Raw genomic sequence first — 20,297 nt, 5'->3', positions numbered from 1 at the left:
AAAAGGGTGAGGTGGTGAAGAAGAAGGAGGAGGAGGAGGTGAAGAAGACGAAGGAGGAGGTGAAAAAGGAGGAGGAGGTAAAGAAGAAAAAGGGGGTAAAGAAAAAAAAGTAAAATGAGGAGGAGGTGAAGGAGAATTAGAAGAAAAAGGAGGTGAAGAAGGAGGAGGAGAAGGTGGTGAAGAAGGAGGAGAAGGTGAAGAAGAATAAGAAGAAGAAGGAGGAGGTGAAGAAGAAGGAGGAGGTGAAAAAGGAGGAGAAGAAGAAGGAGGAGAAGGAGGTGAAGGAGGAGGAGAAGGTGAAGAAGAATAAGAAGAAGAAGGTGGAGGAGGTGAAGAAGAAGGAGGAGGTGAAAAAGGAGGAGGAGAAGAAGGAGGAGAAGGTGGTGAAGAAGGAGGAGAAGGTGAAGAATAATAAGAAGAAGAAGAAGGAGGAGAAGGTGAAGAAGAAGGAGGAGGTGAAAAAGGAGGAGGAGGAGAAGAAGAAGAAGGAGGAGAAGGAGGTGAAGGAGGAGGAGAAGGTGAAGAAGAAAAAGAAGGAGGAGGTGAAGAAGAAGAAGAAGAAGAAGAAGGAGGAGGTGAAGAAGGAGGAGATGGTAATCACATTGGGGATGCTTTGTATTCTAAGGTATAAATGCAATCCAGATAAAGAAAATCTTACTTACATACTTCATTATCCGGATATGAGATGTTAATGGTATGTGTAAAGGTGGCCTATGGTCATGAGGGAAGACCCCAGGGCAACATGCTCTCATAGCTCGACTCTGTGGCCCTCATCTCAACCTCAGAAAATTAGGCTCTCATTCAAAACATCATGTGAGAACGCCGCCTCACACCCCTGCCGCTCTAAATAGTATAAATCTTTCAGCAGGGACCATTAAAGTTTCATTCTGGTGATGGTCGTACCTCATGCACACATCATGACTCATCAACTGAGACTACATCAGTGTGAGGCGACCGCATTTCACCAGACGGCAGACGACTCGCCAAATGATTTATGACATTTATTCATCAACATGCTGCATAATTCAAGCAGTTTCACTAATGAGTTTATTTACAAAAAAGCTCTCCTGAGCAAATAAATAAATAAATATAAAATTTTAGTCTAAAATCTGATGCTGTTTTTTTGTGTGGTTGTTGACATTACCTTTTAAATGTGGCCCATATCACTGGTTTGAACAGATGACATTCCTAAACTGACCCGCTTGCATAAAAGACCTTACACTGACACTTTCAGTAGTAAACAAATAAAGTGAGGCAATGCCTGTGAAGCTTATGTGCGGTGGATGTTGGTGTCAAACTGCATGTTGATTAATTATAAGGGCGGGAGGCAAAAAAGGGGCAAAATTTGAATAATGCATTCAATGGAGTCATATGTGACCTCAATAGTACAGAATGAATGGAAGCGTGATCAGAACCAGGAAACGTGGGACAATGTAAAAGCCTTCACACACAATGAATTTTACAATTTGACTATGTATGTCAGACGCCGCAAGGCTAATGAATAATGAAAAATTTAAATTTAAAATGACATAAATGCAAACAAATTCCAGCCTGAATGTTTATAATCTAAACAAGCAACACTTCTACTGTGTTAAAGGTTATAGCACTGGTGAAAGGTTTGAGGTCAGTTCAGGTCTTTAAAAAAATAAATAATAATAATAATAATAATACTTTTATTTAGCATAGGATACATTAAATTGATCATAAGTGACAGTAAAGACAATATTGTTACAGAAGACTTCTATTTCAGATAAATATTGTTCTTTAGGACTTCCTATTCATCAAAGAATCCTTAAAAAAAAACATTCACAAGTTCCACAAAAAATATTAAGCAGCATCACTGTTTTCAACATTGATAATAAAAAAAAGTTTCTTGAGCTCCAAATCATGATATTAGAATGATTTCTGAAGGATCATGTAACACTGAAGACTGGAGTAATGATGCTGAAAATATAGCTTTTTCATCACAGGAATAAATTACACTTTAAACGTTTTCAGTGATGTATAAAGACCTTACATAATGTTTTTATTACCTTAGAATGAGCCATTTCTGTCTGAATCCCAAATGGCACACTTCTATGCACTTTCGGTCTTGTGGACTTACAATGGCTGCCACGTGCGCGCCATTTATCATTTTAGGTTTCAGAAGGGTGCTCGCGAGCGCTCCCTTTGTGGCTGCTATGCGCCCTTGATGCGCACTTTAGCTGAGCCCGCAAGTCTGCGAGCTACTCAGAGGACTTTACCCAGGAGTCAAAGCAGCATTACGCCACGAAAGTGAGGACTCAGAGGAAGACCGTGAGGGTTTAGGGTGCCATTTGGGACTGAGCCATAATCTACATACACCGCAGGTCCCCTTACATGTTAAGTCACCATTTTACGCTGGGGCTGGCATGTTTCTACAGTAGCCCTAAACGGACAAACTACTCTACAGAACGCGTTTGCTTGCCTGGCTACTCTCTGCTGTCTCAGGCGACGATTTTTGTCCTGTGTTGGCCACCGTTGCTTCTCTATATTGCAATTCGCAATCTCACTGCTACATGCCACTAAAGTTTACACACTGTACTCATGTTCTTAAACTTTTAAACAGTAATGTATATAAGTTAAATTAATGCACTTTCATCATAAAGTTATCAACAATATATATATATATATATATCTATATATATAGAGCACCATTCAGTGTAATGCTACATATTGAGCAAGTCATACAATATTTTTTGATTCCTGCCATGGGTAAATCAAACAAGCAGTTATGATGAATGTCAAGTTTGATTGAAATTCTGTGATGGAATTGAACCTTCTGAATGTTCACATTGCAGAAAAACAGATGCATATTCAATTTATTTCATGACAGTGACCTAGATCAGAGTTGAAAAGGTCAGACTGAAGGAAAAACATGTGCCTTCTAGGGCAGTAATCTTAAAGGACATCTTTGTACCTTATTTACTCCTAAAAGCTTCATAGTAGCACCTTAATAATGGTACATAAAGTACTAATATGCACATTTAAGTGGGAAATAAAGTACAAAGATGACAAATAACCAGTGACAAGCTAGTACCCCTAAAGGAACAAACTGCACATTTTTTTCTGACAGTGATTCACAATATCTTTGAGAAAAAAGAAAGAAAGAAAAAAAAAGATCTATGATGCATATTATGGGGAAAAAACACATTTGAACCACACTCAGCTGCACTGTGAATGTACTAGCTTATGTTTGTTTTAATCTGAGGTAGTTCTGACAGAATCAGAGTAGACAGGCGTGAGCTATGATGATTCAAAGAACAGGAAGATGGAATTTGTCTGGTTTATTCATGTCATTAGTCATTATGTTTTTTGGCCACTTTATCAGTAGGAGTGTCAAGAGTAGAAAAGGAAACGATGGTGAAAGGGAACAGAAATAGGAAATATGAGTCAGCAAGACTTGAACTTGAAGTCTGACATTTTATATTATGTTTACAAATATTATTAATCTTAATTAAAAATATGATCATCTTCACCTGCAATGAACTCTGCAGGCCATAATGGTGAAAATGTCCCTTTTCAAGATGATAGCACTGCCATCTAGTGGTCACTACTGCTCTGACCACAACAAGAGCATGATATATGATCACACACACATGCACTTTCACACACACAGAATACAGAAATGTACTCAGTATATAGTGAGTAAATGAGGTGCCGTGTTGGCAGAAATGCTCTCAACAATCCATCAAAGTCAGCGCACAGATGTGAGGAGCGAGCCGAGCTTATTTCTACAAGTCTGAGCGCATTGAGCAGACCTGATCTACTGTCAGTCAACAGGACACCGCAGTAAAGCGCAGCACATCCTCCCTGCTGTAATTACATATGTCCGGCTCAGACTACAGCAAATAATGAGCAGCCTGCTTAAAGATTCAGAGCCACTGACACCGCCTGCAGCGTGACGCAGTGTCCAACTCAAACGGACTCAATCAATCACAAACACATTTTACAAACACAGAATCTATACAACAGATAAAGTGACTAAGAGAGATTTATGCAGGGTTTCTACACATTTTCCATTTCAAAATTTCTCAAATTATAAATATATAACATAAATGCAATTACTAAACTTGCAAAGTTTTGCCATAAAAACACTTTACTTACATGATAAATATATATATATTTTTAGAAATTCTTAATTTTATATTTTAGAAACCTTAATATGGGCAATAGTCTAAAAAACTATTTTGTTCCATACTTATCCAGATCTGGAAATTGCTCAAATCAAATTCCATACTTATCCAAACTGCATAGGAACCCTGTTTATGGTATGTTAGTAAGATCGAATATAATATAAAATATATATACATTCTTATTAGCATAAAGCAAAAGATAGGCATAAATTTGGGGGGGAGTGAGTGCTCAGTTGTCATAAAATAATGTACAATAATGTATAAATAATGTCCAAATAATGCTAATGCTAACAGCAATTGCCCTAAAAAAAATGCTTAATTTTCTTTATGCAACAAGTACATTCTTTTCAAATATTCAAAATAAATTCGATATGATTTGTGTGCAATATATGTTGTATTTTTTTAAATATGCTTCACAACAATTAATGTTTTGTCCAAATTAATGCTTTCGAGTAACAAATATTGCGCTTATTATCAAAATAAGCATTCAATATCATTAAAATAATAATAAAAAAAATTGAAAAATTGAAAAACATCAAGGTTCTTTGGCACAGTGCTAGCTAACCTATTATTTTAAATAGCAGTTGAGGCATTTACAGATGACTGCTTTAAATGCACCAGCCCCTGCAGCTCTTATTGCTGTTTACTGAAGCTCCATGAAGCACTAGAGACGCTCCCAAAGAGAGATGAAAACACGTGAGCTCTCACTCCCAGACATCCCTGCAGGAGCAGCAGCTGTTTGGGGCAGATCAAACATCACCTCTGCTTTTCACACACTCATATAGTTACCAAAAAAAATCGAAATAAATCACTTTTACATTCACACGCACATGTGGACCGATGTACAGCACATAACAACAACTAAAAATATTAGCTGACAGACAAAACTTGATGACACACTTATAAACACAGGTAAACTACGCACTTGAACCACGTTATACATGACAATCTCCTCATTTCAAGAGAAACATGGTGGCCACATTCACAATGCTGCTAAACAGGCTTATCAAACCCCTTCTGAGTGCTTAATCTTGTTCTGTTCACACTGAGTTTGGTTATTTACAGGAGTGGAAACCACATTTGATAAACAAATTTACTACAGAATAATTTAGGCACTGACAAATGCATCCAAGCAGAACTAAACTAAACAGCTACTTGCAAATGCATTGATCTCACTCTCTTATGGACACTGACAGCTTACTGAAGTTTCTAGAAAATCACAGAAAGAGGTATGCGTCTTATTCACAATTTTTAAAATCAGACTCTTTTCACCATAGATTCTCCCACAAGCTATAATGGCAATTCATACATTGTTGTACATAGTTGACAGAGTTGAGCTTAAAAAGCATAAACAAAATACGTTGCCTATGTCGATTTACCAACAGTTGACCAATATTAATATTAGGGTTGGGGTTTTAAATATTGCGATATTTCACCTCATAAACCTCATATTTATTTAAAAAAAATTATTAATATTTGATCAATTAATGCATCCTTGATAAAGAAAATAATTAAAGTTCCTCCAAACTTATGTGTAGTGTACATACATCAATTACGATAATATCACATTGCGACTTTGAGATTTCAATATAATGTGTCCAGATTCCCATCCCTATCGGTCTCTAATTTCTTGCATCAAAAAATGTATGGCTAATATCAAACAAACATTCATGTTTTTAATTTGCAGCTGCAAGATGCCACAGTGTTGCAATGAATATCAATTCTTCAACTCCTCAAACCGTCTGTGACCAAGAATTATGGCATACATCTCTTACGTTTAATAAGTAAAAGGTCATGGTGGGAAAAAATCATATCTGCGATTCTTCATAAGTGAAAGCACACAGATTATTTTACCAGCATTCATAAAGTCATGAAATTCGCTATGACATAGTAGACCTTCTAATAGTGCAATAAGCTCCTCAAACTGAATAAAAATTTCCATTTTGCTTTGGCCGCCCCTTCAAAAGAAGCAAAAGTTTTCCCATGGAGTCCAACACAGTCTGTCTAATGTCTGTAGCCTGTATGCTACTTTTCCACCAATCTAATGAAAGTCTGGACACCACCGCTCTGACACTGCACTGGAAGCCACAGTCTCGCCTGCCAGTCCAGCACGAACTTCTCACAGATCCTCTGCCCATCTTGCATCAATGCAACCCAAAATGTTTCCCAGGTAACATGCAAAACAAGAGCGTGTTTGTTTAAATATGAAGGTAACCTGGTATGCATCTGGATCCTACTCATAAACTGAATGAGCCATTAATACAGGTTCATCTTTTTTTTTAGTCTCAACAGTTCCACCCACCAACCAGACTGTGAACACACTGATAAACTGTCACTTACTGGTCAAGTGCAGTTGCTGCCATTCGCACCAGTTACACATGCCAGAACCACCACAGGCCTGTTAAAGACACATTATCCTGGAAAGTCCATGTGAAATGCAGGGAAGAGACACTCAAGTCTCAGTCAGACACCCAAGAGGTTACCAAAATGATGCACCATCCTCAGTTCTGCTCCTACTAGGGCCAGAAATTAATCAGGACTAAATGCTACAGAAATACATTTTGTGTATGATGTAGGTAACATTGATAGCATTGATAACATTGTTCAGAATTAGAATGTATTTAAAGGGTATGTATTTAAAATAAAAATTATCCCATTATTTACTCACCCTCAAGCTATCCTAGGTGTATATGACGATCTTCTTTCAGACGAACACAGTTGGAAATATATTTAAAAAATATCCTGGCTCTTCCAATTTTATTTTTAATGGTAGTGAATAGGGTGTGTTTTGAAGCCCCCCAAAAATGCATGCATCTATCATAAATATAATCCAGTGAGTAAATCATGGGATAATTGTCATGTTTGGGTGAACTATCCCTTTAAGTAAAAGTATTTGTAAAAGTATTTGACTTAAATAGATAAATTATGTATTTTTATATGAATGAAATTAATCAAAATACGCACTTAATAAATATAGCCTCTTAATTAAAAAAAAGGATGGATTTCATGCACACTCTCACCATTTGCAAGGAGCAAAGCTTGCTAGCCAAAGTGGTGTGAGTGGTCTCTGTAGTTTCTAAACTACAGGACCTGATAGTGGAAGGTTGCCGGTTCAAGCCCCGCAAAAGATAATTGTGTCACCGGTGTGCCCCTAAACAAAACACTGAAACTGAGGTTTCTCCAGGGAGATTGAGCCTTGAATAAGTGTGCTTTTTGCTTTGCTAATTGGTAGCTTGCATGTGAAAAAAAAAATCGAAGTAATAGTTCACTCAGAAATTAAAGGTTGTCATCATCATTTATAGTTGTTCCAAACTGGTATGGCTTCTTGGTTTCTTTTGTAAAATAAAAACAGTATTCCTGGCCACTATTTTCAATATAATGACAGTGTTTCCCAGAGGATTTTGTGAGGCTGTGGTGGGTAGACATTGGTTCCTCTAGGGGGGTGTGGGGGCATGCCCCCCCCCCGGAGGAAAATTTTGTACATTTTAAATTTAAATGCATGAATCTAGTGCATTCTAAGAGCAAAATTAAGTGACTAGATCATTGAAGAAATTTGTTCTCTTGTAAACAATTTTGTGCTCTAAAAGTAATTTATTTATTGCTGATGGTTGAGCACATTAGTCATATACACAACATATAGTAGGCTAAATAATGAGAGTTCATAAGTGGTCAAACATGTAGCGTACACATTTAAACCATTAAAATTATGTAGCAAAAGAGGTTACCTTTGTTGAATTAATTTATTAGTGGGAGCCTGTGACTGTATTTGTGGAACTAATGGTCACTTTTTGATTTGTTAATCCAGAATGCAATAAACACACCACTTCATTATAGATAAAAATAAAAAATGAATAAAAATATATAATCATAAGCTGACCAATAAATAAATAAGTAAACTAGGTGAGTATATAATTCAGCAGCAAAAAGTATTCTAGCCTAATTCTTGGAAGAAAAAAAAAAAAAGCTATGGAATGGCTTCAGATGACTTTGAATATAGTGCACGAAAACTTAATTGGTGCTAGTCTACTTATTTTGCTCTATGACTCCCACTTTTGCCATATAAAGGAGCGCAATTATCAGACGGTAATTTAAATATCGCGTCATATCCAGGCCACCACAGTCTAGTCAATGTATGGGAAACACTGAATGAAAATGACAAGGACTAGGGCTGCAAAATTACAGAAAAGCATCATAAAATCACGACTGGTGCGCTTAATTGCGAGTCTTACCAACATAATTTGATTCTGTATTTCTAGAAACCATAGTTCAAACGAACATTCGTAAACAGCATCGCAAACTTGTGTGGTTGGAACTACAGCTCTCGACTTTTACTTTTCAGCTTTTAATCCAGCAGCTGTGTGATATCATTATCAATAATTCTATATTGCCGAACCAACATGGCATATGCAACAAGGTTATTGCGGTTTCAGGAAACATTCTTAACTTGCTAGTTGATTTCACCAACACAATGCATCCTATTATGGTAGTTATGCCAGCAAGTTATGCTATTTTATGGGAAACACACATTCTTCTCTGTAAACTCAAAATTGGCCATTTATACTTTTTAAATCGAATTTCCAATGAATAATGACTTAAATTTCATTCTGTTCCTTACACAAAGGAATCATATGACTTCAGACATCTGGAAATAAGAGTGAATATGTCGATATAGTCTGTTTTTGTGATACATTCTTGACATTACTTTTTGTAATTTTGGAGCTTGACAGACCCAAAATTGGTTTCTTTTGTGTTTGACAAAAGATAAAAAGTCATACAGGTTTGGAAACGACATGAAGAGGAGTAAATGATGACAGAATATTCAATTCTGGGTGAACTATATGGCTTTAATAAAAACAACTCTTTAAAAATGCCACAAGAAATGACAAGTTAGGCCCTCTGAGTCAAATGCTAACTCATGGTGCATCAACATCAGAGCTGTTTACACCTTCGCAGCATCGGAGGACACACTCCCCTGGGTTAAGGAAGTCTTACCTTGACTGCCACTGCTGCCGAGAGAGTGTAGAGGAGTGGGAGCCGAGCCGACGCTTGCCGTGGGCAGTTCTCCTTTATTCAACTGTTTGACCCTCTTGAGGTGAGACTTGCCGTTGTAGTGAACCTGGGCCTGTGTGGCGGAGTGCAGCTGGATGTTGCAGACTTCACAAAGCGAGTAGAGCAGCTTCTTCTTCTCCTGTTGGAGCTGCATGTCTGCATTGGCATTGCTAGGCTCTTTTACCTCCATGCAGCCTGGGATGGTGAAGCACAGCTGTCCATTTTCTATGAGCTGGGTGGGGCTCAAGGGGGTCTTCATACCTGCGGGAGAGCAAAGGGACGAGGGTTAGAAGCGTGGAAAGAGTTTAATACAAACCAGGATTGGTGATGACTCACCTTCTGAATTCAACATCACCCCACACAGAGCTTTTTGAACACCAGGTGGGGAGAGTTTACATCCTAAAACCACCAAGGTAGAGAAGTAGGAACGTGTGTGAGTGCGGATGTCTGGAGCGCTTGTGTGGGCTACACGGGTGGCTGAATTCTCTTCTCCCTAAGCTCTGACTCCTCCCCTCGGTACACTCAAGCCAAGCTTCCCCACTTGTGGAGCGGGCACAGAGCTACGGACTGACCTCCTGTGCCCATCTGTTGCCTTTCCGAAGAGACCTGACTAGCATACCTCGTGCCCACGGGTCTTACACAACCAACGTGGTTGGGAGGAAGACAGTCGGCCCAGGGGGGCACGAGAAGCTAGGAGGGACTTATGCCTGTCAGCGGCAGCAGACGGCAAAACCACTATTGTGCGTCTGGGGGTCTGCGAGAGCGAATAAATTACATAAAGCCCCCCACCCAAGCCACGACTTCTTAAGCACTACAACTGAATGGCCGGCGTAATGGATGGCTGCAAAAGGGGAATGATGCGCTCAGGGAAACGGTGATCTTTTTAATCTGAAAATTGCAAAAATTGTATTTGTAGTCAGTCCGCACTAATGCCATGGCTGCAGGCTTCCTGGGCTGGATGATAGAGGACAAAGGAGCATAAAGATACTAACGGAGTCAGCTGTACTTTCAAGAGCATGCTTTAGATGAAATATCATACATGTGTTCACATGCCTGTGAGAATAGATGTGTGTGATTTTCTTTAGGCAAAATAAAATTTCCCATTTCTTTGTTTTCATTTTAGGGTGAAATGACCCAGACATGTATGTGAGTATAAAGGCTGCACACATCAAGCATGTTTTGGTCCCTGTCCAGTAATCCTCCTCACACTGTCTCAGTAATCTCTGTGGGCAGCTGCACACTCTAATCCCTGCAGATAAACTTACTCTAACTTCCCCTGTCTCTCGGGCCATTCAGCTCTTCTCCATTCCTTAACACTTTCTCAGGAATCTATTGTATTCAGAGAAAGAAAAACTGTAAGTGGAAATCCCTGATGTTAATCACTTTCTTTCAGTGTTGTGAATCTATTTCTCTAACTCCTAGCTATTACTTAAGCTTGAGCTTTGCTCTACTTCGTGGTGGAAATGAGGCCAGTGAGAAAAAAAAAAAAAATTGAAGCTGCAGTGGTTTTGGTGACCTGTATTCACAGGCAGGATTTCCAGATATGTGGTGCAGTCCGCGCCCTGGGGTTTGGAGGAAGTAAACCGACTGATGCTCAGTTTGCGGCTGTTCACATCACATCTGTTCATTTAGTGGTCATCTAATCAACCAGTCAGGGTCCTCTACTTTCCCCCAGTGCCACCTCCAACACTCCTGTGTCATCACTGTGCAAACACTTGGAATGCAAGCTTACAGTACATAAAAAACGTGACTGAATTTATCCAGAATCGTGAAGTAGTTCTGAATAGACAAGTAAACTAAATAACATGTAAATTTACTAGAAATTTACTAGAGGTTCTGACATGTTAATTGCCGCAGACTATTTAAAATTAATTGGTTTGAATGAATGATTCAATGACTCATAAATATTCACTTGTTTCATTACTGGATGAATCAGTGTTTAATGAATCTCTTGAACGATTTAATGATAAAAAAATTAACAGTCACTTGTCGCCACCGACTGGCGTAACAATGTAATTGATATAATTTTATTTGAAGCCTCAAGCTACTTTCAAAAGGTGTTTTACACTTTTTTGATTACTACCCTAGACATCAGTGTTTATATCCTAACTATAAACATTTATGCCAGTACTTCTCTGATAATTTAAATCATTGTAATAGAGATAACGATACTGTGTGGTTGAAAATACTGTTTGTGAAGCTGTTTCAAACATGACACCTGCTCTCTCTGGCTCAGTGGCAGCACCAACACAGATCTGAATGTTCCGCTGTGATCTTGCCAAAGGTTTAAAAGGCACAGGTTCGAATCGTCATTTAGGAATAAGATCGTATGGGTGTTTGAATCAAAATAGCAATCATTTAACAATTTATTGTGCAGCTCTATTACATACTGCTAAAAAAAGCATGTAAAGGCATAGGCATTATTCCACACAATAAACATAGAAAAAAAAAATAGTATGAAAATGACTGCTGATATTCATTCTGGTTGAATGTCACTGTATATGTCAACATATTGCATTGTGAGATATATTAGGCTATTCCATGCAATGTGCTCTATATCAAGGCAAATGTCATCATGGTATTACTGTACATGCATACAAATATTATTATTATTATTTTTGCACAATACACATGCTATACACTGAAAAAACAGTAGTATGTTAGTATTTCAAACATAAGAAATAAAAATAATAAATTTTTGGTGTTTACACAATCCAGGTTAGTGTAATTTAAACAAAGCTTTATATCTTCATAGCTTTAAAAAATTTAAATATAACTTCAGGCCAATGTGGTTTTATTTTAGTAAGATTGCATAATCCAGGGAATGACTGGAGAGTTTTTGTCAAATGGCCTGCCTTTAAGTATAAAAAGATATACAATTAGATATGACATTTATCTTTGTAAAAAGCTTTGTAACAAACCTGTACAAAATAACAATAGTGATGTGAATCTATTATTTGATTTTTTTGAATCACCTGAACTGAATCACACAGACAATGTATTTACAATCAAACAGACAATGTAATCAAGACAACATATAATTCAGCACTAGAAATAATTAAGTACTAAACTCTACTGTACATGTCCTTGCTGTAATAGAAAGGCCATAAATGCAGTAATCTTGAAGCAGATCACAGATCAAAGCAGTAGCCCAAGAACTATAAAACATTATTAACGTGACTGATCAGTGGAACGCAGTGACTTTATGAAATTGGCCTTTTGAAATTTACCAAGCAGTTCTACTTTGTGACATGTGCAAACATTTCTCAGACATTTTCTGAAGGTCTTCCTGGAAAATGGATATTGATACCATACAGCAAAAATAAAGAGTGCTTTGACCCTGATACCTCATGTGCTGTGTAGCAATTTCCAGAAAACATCAGCACTTAAGTACATAGAAATATAGACTGAAGTGGACAATTTAAAAGAGGTCACAAGTAGGGATGCTCACATTGACCGTTTAACCGTTAACCGAAAGTAAGAATTTTAACCGATTAATACTATCAGTTAAACGTTTTTTTTTTTTTTTTTGCTGTTTGCTGCATGGTTAAAGAAAAATATGCTATATATACCTCTCTCTCTCTCTCTCTCTCTCTCTCTATATATATATATATACCTATAACTCGCAGGGCGTTTCACACGTGCCAGACATATTTCGCTAAGCAACAAGCAAATTGAAACGAGCGAAAAGAAGTACTGACCATTTCGATAGAAAGGGTCAGGCGCGCCGTTGGAACGAGGGACAGGGGGGTCAGGACCCCCGCAGTTTTGAAAAGACAGAAATCGACCCCCGCACTTTTGATAAGGGCTGCTTCAATCAGTCACAATATATCATCTTTTAGCTTAGGCTATTTTCTTTCAAATGAGACCATTTTCACGTTTCTGTGAGCTTTCGTTCATAAATAATCAACTGTTTTGTCGCAGATGTGAAGAAGAGGAAATGCGCTCTCGAACAGAGAAACACGCGATCTCCAAGCAATCGATCACAGCGTGCTAACGTTTTAGGACAGGTTGATGGTATATAAATCGTGGCTGAACGTTAGCGTTTGTCAATCAAGCAAAACCGTCCATTCAGAAACCGAGAAATTTGACACTTTAAGGTAAGAGGCTGATCTCTCAGATTGACGCGCGAGCTGGCTTGACTGAAGTTTTCGTGAGGATTTGTAGTTTATGGACTGTTTTGAGTTCGGTATCTATGAAGTTAAAAGCATTGATGGCATGTATAAAAGAGATATCTAAAAGCGAAACGAAAATTATTGCCTCGACCGGCGACACAGTGGGGAGGACGCACGAGAGGAGACCTGCGCGTTTAATTGGTATGTGTATACTGTAATACTGCATTTACAAAGCTTATCAGTGGCATGCACTTTGATCACGAAAGTGAAAGTGCCTTCTGCGGTCGCATCGCGGTGCCCCCGCGTTCCCATTTCTCTCGATGTGAACCGTGAGCTCCAGTCCATTACAATTCAGGGCCATGGTATACTTCATTTCCCGCATTCCGCTCAGTATCGTGCGCGAGCCTTTCAAAGAAACTCCTTTGCCCATGAGCTCGGAAAGACGCGTTCGGTATGCACACGTGCACCGTCCGTGGTCATAACAATAACAATCCTTGAGGTAGGCCTGCTATTTTTATTTGACGGAAAAAATGTCTAAAATACCGGTTGTTCAAAGCTTCAATGGATTCACCGTGTTTTTGTTTTTTCATCTTAATTTGTTACACATTTAAGTGAAAAATATTTAGTGTAGGCCTATTTATTTTATGCCTTTTATTTAAATTTTTTTTTTTTCTGTTGTCAGAAACGCTGCAGGTGCGTGACAATTTGATAATGTGAATCCAGGTTCTGTTGTTTATCTGTTCTATGCTGCTGTTTGCATGTTAAAATAAACCCGTGAAAGACACAGACACTCGTCAATTGTATTTTTTATTTAATGTCATAGCCTATATATGTCATATTATCATCATATAGGCTATACAATATTATAATCTTATCAGTTAACGGTTAATAATCGGATAACGAGCGTCGGTTGTCGGTCGAGAAATTTAACCGAAATGAGCATCCCTAGTCACAAGGCTTTGTTTCTTAAGCAAACATTTGATATGATAAAATTTACCTTTGCATGAAACTGTCCATATGTGTATCAAAAAGCTAAGTTTCACTTTGTAGGAAAGCAAATGCAAATTTTACTAAAAGATATGACACACTGAGAGGTTTAAAATAGCTTGAGAACCTTCAGTGCAAATTCACTATATTAGCATGCAGAATGTAGAAGCTGAGTGCGATGCCGGCAGATCTTTGACTGATTTACATGTTCATTTCATTGCAAATTCTTAGTAGTTAACTGTTCTCGAACATTCCGTACCCTCAATTAATTCCTAACACATCCACATGCTATTAACCTGTCTCTATTTCTCACTCTCGCTCTCCCTTCCACTCAAGATCTATCTCTTAAAGGTCAGGTGATTACTGCATTAAAACAAATGTGAAATGATAAGTGTCAAGCTGTGGTCATGTCAGCTGTATGCCTGAGAGCAAAGGTGAGACTGTCGGCTGAGGAAACCCTTGTTTTCATGTTCGAGTGAATGAAATGTTCACCCAGCTACAACCCCCAACTCCTTTCCTCCTCCAGCTTTAAGGTGGAGAGCTGTGCGCTCAGGCATGTCATGTGCAATCAATGGTGAGATTCTGAGGTCAGACAACAGGAAGTTAATCAGGTGCTCACAGGTCAATCCAGTCAAGTAAGTGGTAATGCAGGGAGACGCATGATGCATGCAAAAAAAGGAGGAAAAAGGAAATTAAGATGAGGAGAATGAAAGAATATAGTTCTTCTTTATATTAACTATCTATCTATCTATCTATCTATCTATCTATCTATCTATCTATCTATCTATCTATCTGAATTCAATCAACCTGAATTCACACAATGTATTTATATACATTTTATGTATATATTCATATTCAGAGCAGTATCTATGTAAAGTAGCAAGAGTCCATTCACCAGCTGAAGGCGCTTCACATTGTGACATGATACGACAGAATTGGTGCTTCCAGTCTAGACAGCTTTGCTGATTATAATGGGGACGATCTATTTTTTTTTTTTTTTGCAATGCACTGCACTCACTGAATGTACACAGAAAAAAACTCACCTAAAAAAAGAGAGAGAAAGAATCAGAGAAAAAACTGTGAGAATATATATCTACTCTGTTGAGAGATGCTAATACCCAAATACAGGCTTGTCTGTGGTTCAACAGTGAATGAAGATTCAGCACAAAACACATGTCTCAAGTGTAATGGTTTGTGGCCCTTGGCAAAGAGCTTGTATGGGTGACCTCTGTGTGGGCAGGTGCTGATGAATACACTACAGGCAATATTTAAGAGCCGCAAAAGGTAAATGTTAATGCTTTGGCACCCTTAGCTTCTATAACAGTTTGGGCTTAATTACCAGCTTTATCCAGATATTGAGTTCTATGCCAGGTTGTGGGAGTAGAATAAAAATAGCAACAGTAACTAAAAATCACTGTTCATCTAGAGACGAGAGAGAGAGAGAGAGAGAGAGAGAGAGAGAGAGAGAGAGAGAGAGAGAGAGAGAGAGAGAGAGAGAGAGAGAGAGAGGATGGAAGGAGAAAAATAGAGAAGGATATGAAATCACAACTGTATCTATGGAGCATCTCAATCAGCTCCCTAGTTCAGTAGTCATGGCACTGATCAGGGAGTGGGCCATTTTAAGTGCTGTCTCAAGGCTGGTAAAAAAATCATATCAGAATATCAAAAAATCTTAGATTTAACAGTTTTGTTCATATAGTGTGTGGAGCAGTGTTGGGGGTAACAAAGTAACTTGAGTTACATAATCAGATTATTTTTTTAAGTAACTTGTAAAGCAACACATTACTTTTTCAATTCACAAAAAAATATCAAAGTTACTTTTTCCCCATTTATTGACTGACAGCTCTCCTGTCCCCATGTTGAGAGAAATAAAGTCCAGAGGTGCTGTGTGCGCTGTGTAAACATGATGGTTATTGTAGTTCAAGACCAGTGGTTCCCAAACCTGAAGGACCCCCAGCACTGCACATTTTGCATGTCGCCCTTATTTGACACACCTACCTACTTCAGGTATTGCAGTCTCTACTAATGAGCTGATGAGATGAATCAGGTGTGTTACTATGTGTTCACACCGCCGCTAGCGAGAGCGTCAAAGTGACAGGAAGTCATACATTTTCAATGTGAGCCGGCAACAAGCTCCGGTGAGCAGCGGCGCGGCGCGGTTGGACGGTGTGGGTGTAGAGGAGAGTTGAAGTCAGGTCAACTTTATGGTAATGAGCTATGACGCGTTTTGGCCACAACCAATCGGAATGTAGAGGTCCTCCACTTGAGAGGATTCCAGAGAAGGCAGTCGTGTAAAATTTGGCTCCAAACATTAGTTCTCAAGCAAAATGGAGGAGATGTGGATAATTGCAGTGGCAGGTTTCCCAATAATATATAACGTGTTTCAGTGTTTGCGTACAGGGGCATAAAAAAATTATGCATGGACCAAGGTGTCTGACATTGTCTGCATGCTATGTCTGAAACTGAAATTGAATCAGCGGTTCTGAGCGCCAGTGTCACGTGATTTCAGCAGTTTGGCGGTTTGACCCACGATCCGAATCATGATCCGACTCACTGATTCATAATGCTCCGAAGCTTCATGAAGCTGTGTTTTGAAATCAGCCATCACTTTATAAGTCGTTATTTTGTTTTTTTGGCGCACCAAAAATATTCTCATCGCTTTATAATATTAATATTGAACCACTGTACTCACATGAACTGATTTAAATATGTTTTTAGTACATTAATGGATCTTGAGAGAGGAAATGTCATTGCTGGCTATGCAGGCCTAACTGAGCGGATTTCAACAAAAATATCTTAATTTGCTTTCGAAGTTGAACGAAGGTCTTATGGGTGTGGAACGGCATGAGGGTGAGTAATAAATGACATTATTTTCATTTTTGGGTGAACTAACCTTTTAAGTGTGTTGAACTTCCTTCTCCTGTATCATATTCCTCTTTAATCCAGAATGGCATTTCCTTCAGCCTGAGGCTTATTCATTTCACTTTTGGTGTGAAAGGGCCTTAACATTTTGTTGTTATTAAAAAACAAAACAAGCAAACCCAGGTGAGAAAAAGTAATGTAATGCATTACTTTTCATAAAAAGTAACTAAGTAATGCAATTAGTTACTTTTTAGGGAGTAACGCAATATTGTAATGCATTACATTTAAAAGTGACTTTGACAAAGACAAAGACAGCACACCACACACTAACAGATTCCATTCACAAACAACCAGAGTCCCACCTGTGAACGCAGGAAGTCTCACAAAATCTCTTGCATCAAACATGACTTTAGAGTAAACAAACACGGTGGACGACAGGCTAGAAGAAATGGTGATAATAGCGTTTGGACTTCTTCTTACAGAAAATTTGCAGGAAAAAAGAAAAAAGATTTAATGAAGTTGTGTTATGCTTCTGTCAGCTCGCTTTCTGATTACTTTCATTCAGCCAATCACCTTTTCACATTTTGCCTTGGTTAGGACACAGTGATAGAAAGTACATCAGAAAAGTAAGGAATTACTTCAAAGCTCTCCTTGGAATCGTAAAGATGGAGAGATACTCATGTTGCACCCGGTCAACCGTGCCTATTTCAAACTTACGGCCCATTACGAAACCCACAGCTAAAATCTCACAGATGGAAAGGCCAGGAACGTGTTTCTGCAGTCTAATTCCACGCTAATGCTTTTCACTGGAAGCTCTTAGCAGAAACACAGAAAAAGAAAATGAATGTGAAAGTTTTCCACTCCGTGTGCGTCTGTCACACGCAGGGAGGGCTTGGCACGCACATACGTAACATCTGGACAGGAAGCGGTCTGTTAATGGAGGGTCGGCAGCTTACAGCAGTGTCAGGTGAGGACTGGAGTCTCAATTGCTAAGCTGTTCACAAATGTCCTCAATGTGCCTTTGACCAGGGCATGTGGATATTATATAGCCATTTACACCAATCCACTATATAAGCAGTTTTGTACAGAAAATACTTGCGATAAGACGGAGCAGACATATGTTGGCATGCGTCTGACCTTGTGACGTGAGCCGATGTTGTCAAAAGAATATTCACTGGCCCTTGAAAGCTGACAGAACAGACATACAGGCAGTTACAGTAAGTGGAGCATTGGATCGGCATTAGTTGTGTTGATGGAGGTCTTTGACAATGCTGAAGTGTGTGGAAATACAAGAGGGAAATCTGCTTACAAAGGGGTCTGATATCACTGCACCTGCTCCGCCGGTTATATACAGCCGCGTTCCCGATAAGTGACCACTCCGATTCAGCACAGCACGCAGGGAAACTAACTATGAGGGATGGAACATTTCCTGCTACATTATCCATCTCAGCAATATCTCAAAGCAGAACATTCATAATTAACCTCTTATATTGGATGTTTCTACCCAAAAAGCGTTGTAATGAGAGACGGTGCTACTGATTCTTTTTTATTTTAGTACTTTTTATTTTTAACTCGGTAACGGTACTTTTCACCTTCCCTAATTTGAAACTGAGCATGAACAGTGTGTGAAAATTCATAATTCACCACATTTATTGCATTTTTCCTCTCCAAGAAGTGTTGTAACGAAAGATGGTGTTATGAAAGAGCAGCAGAAACTAGACTTTTTTCTACAAGAAATGTCAACTGTGTTTGAGCACAAACTAACTAGCCTATCTACCAGTGAATAAATATTTCCTATGTTACAATATCTGTTTTAACCTAATAAATGGAGAAATGTCATAATTTGCCTTGGAGGGTTGTTGAAGTGCCAAACTTTTGGCAAGTTTGTGGTTGGTAAGATTTCTTTCATGCGTTTGAAATAAATCTCTTCTGCTCACCAAGGCTGCATTTATTTGATCAAAAATATAGTAAAAAAAAAATAATAATAATAATATAGTAAAATATTATCATTTAAAATGACTGTTTTCTATTTTAATATATTTTAAAATTTAATTTATTCCTGTGATGCAAAGCTGAATTTTCAGCATCATTACTCCAGTCTTCAGTGTCACATGATCCTTCAGATATCATGCTAATATTTAGATTTTTTGCTCAAGAAACATTCCTTATTATTATCAATGTTTAAAACAGCTGTGCTGCTTGATATTTTTCAAAAACCGAGATACATTTTTTTCAGGATTCTTTGATGAATAAAAAGCTCTAAAGAATGACATTTACTTAAAATGGGAATCTTATGTAAAATTATAAATGTCTTTACTGTAACTTTTTGATCAATTTAATGCATATTTGCTGAAAAAAAAAACTTAAAAAAAACCCACTACATGCTTCATTTAAATATAAAACAGATTTATTTAAAACAACAGCACACGGTATTTATTAGTGATTTAAACATTGCATTATGTTTTAATGTAATTATTCATGTAAACAGTCAGAATATATTAAAAACAGTCGGTCTGGACATAAAACACACATTTTATTTTATTTTTTTTGGGGGGGGGAGGGGGGGGGGCTGCTTTTCCTTTAAGCAGTTTGAGCAGATGGCGGTGGTATTGGTAACCAAGTAACCAACAGTAATGTGTGTGATGTGGGTTTAATGTTCGCTATATCTGAATTTATTCGGTAAACATTAACTCTTTTTTGCACAAGTCAAAAATCACCTCAAGCGAGCGCAAAAACTTTTTTGCAAATTAAGGTTTTTTTTTCAGAAATTTGGCATTTTCATTACTCCTTTCCAATGCGATACTTCAAAATGTGCATAAAAACAGGGTGATGGAAAGCGTGTCGAGCAATAGTAATATTCTTGCTATAGCAAACACATGTGTATATAATGATATTTACTTAAGACTAAAATCAGACCTAATTCAGACCTAAAAACAACATACAATTGAAGAAAAACAAAATAAACAAGCTATAGAATGGCCACTCACAGGAACACACACACTTTCTCAGACAGACTATAAATAACAGTGATGAGACATGACTGTATTTTCCACTTATTATAAAAGAGATCCATAGAGAAACAAGCTGATAAAAGACAGACAGGGAGAGTGAAGAGGAAATTGAAGAAAAG

General features: G+C 38.0%; 1 protein-coding gene across 2 annotated transcripts in view; it reads right to left on the bottom strand.

Annotated features, from left to right (window-relative positions):
* znf385b (zinc finger protein 385B) overlaps positions 1 to 20,297 on the bottom strand; it is a 162,292-nt gene that overhangs the window by 110,542 nt on the left and 31,453 nt on the right. For both annotated transcript variants that reach the window (XM_067409406.1, XM_067409408.1), the window contains exon 2: positions 9,147 to 9,464. In XM_067409406.1, the coding sequence (XP_067265507.1) occupies positions 9,147 to 9,462 (316 nt within the window). In that variant the 5' untranslated portion in view covers positions 9,463 to 9,464. The remainder of the gene's footprint in view (positions 1 to 9,146; positions 9,465 to 20,297) is intronic.

The sequence above is a fragment of the Chanodichthys erythropterus genome, chromosome 14 (genome assembly GCF_024489055.1).
Source record: "Chanodichthys erythropterus isolate Z2021 chromosome 14, ASM2448905v1, whole genome shotgun sequence".
Taxonomy (NCBI): domain Eukaryota; kingdom Metazoa; phylum Chordata; class Actinopteri; order Cypriniformes; family Xenocyprididae; genus Chanodichthys; species Chanodichthys erythropterus.
Note: the sequence above shows the minus strand (reverse complement) of the source record. Positions and strands in the feature narration are given on the sequence as shown.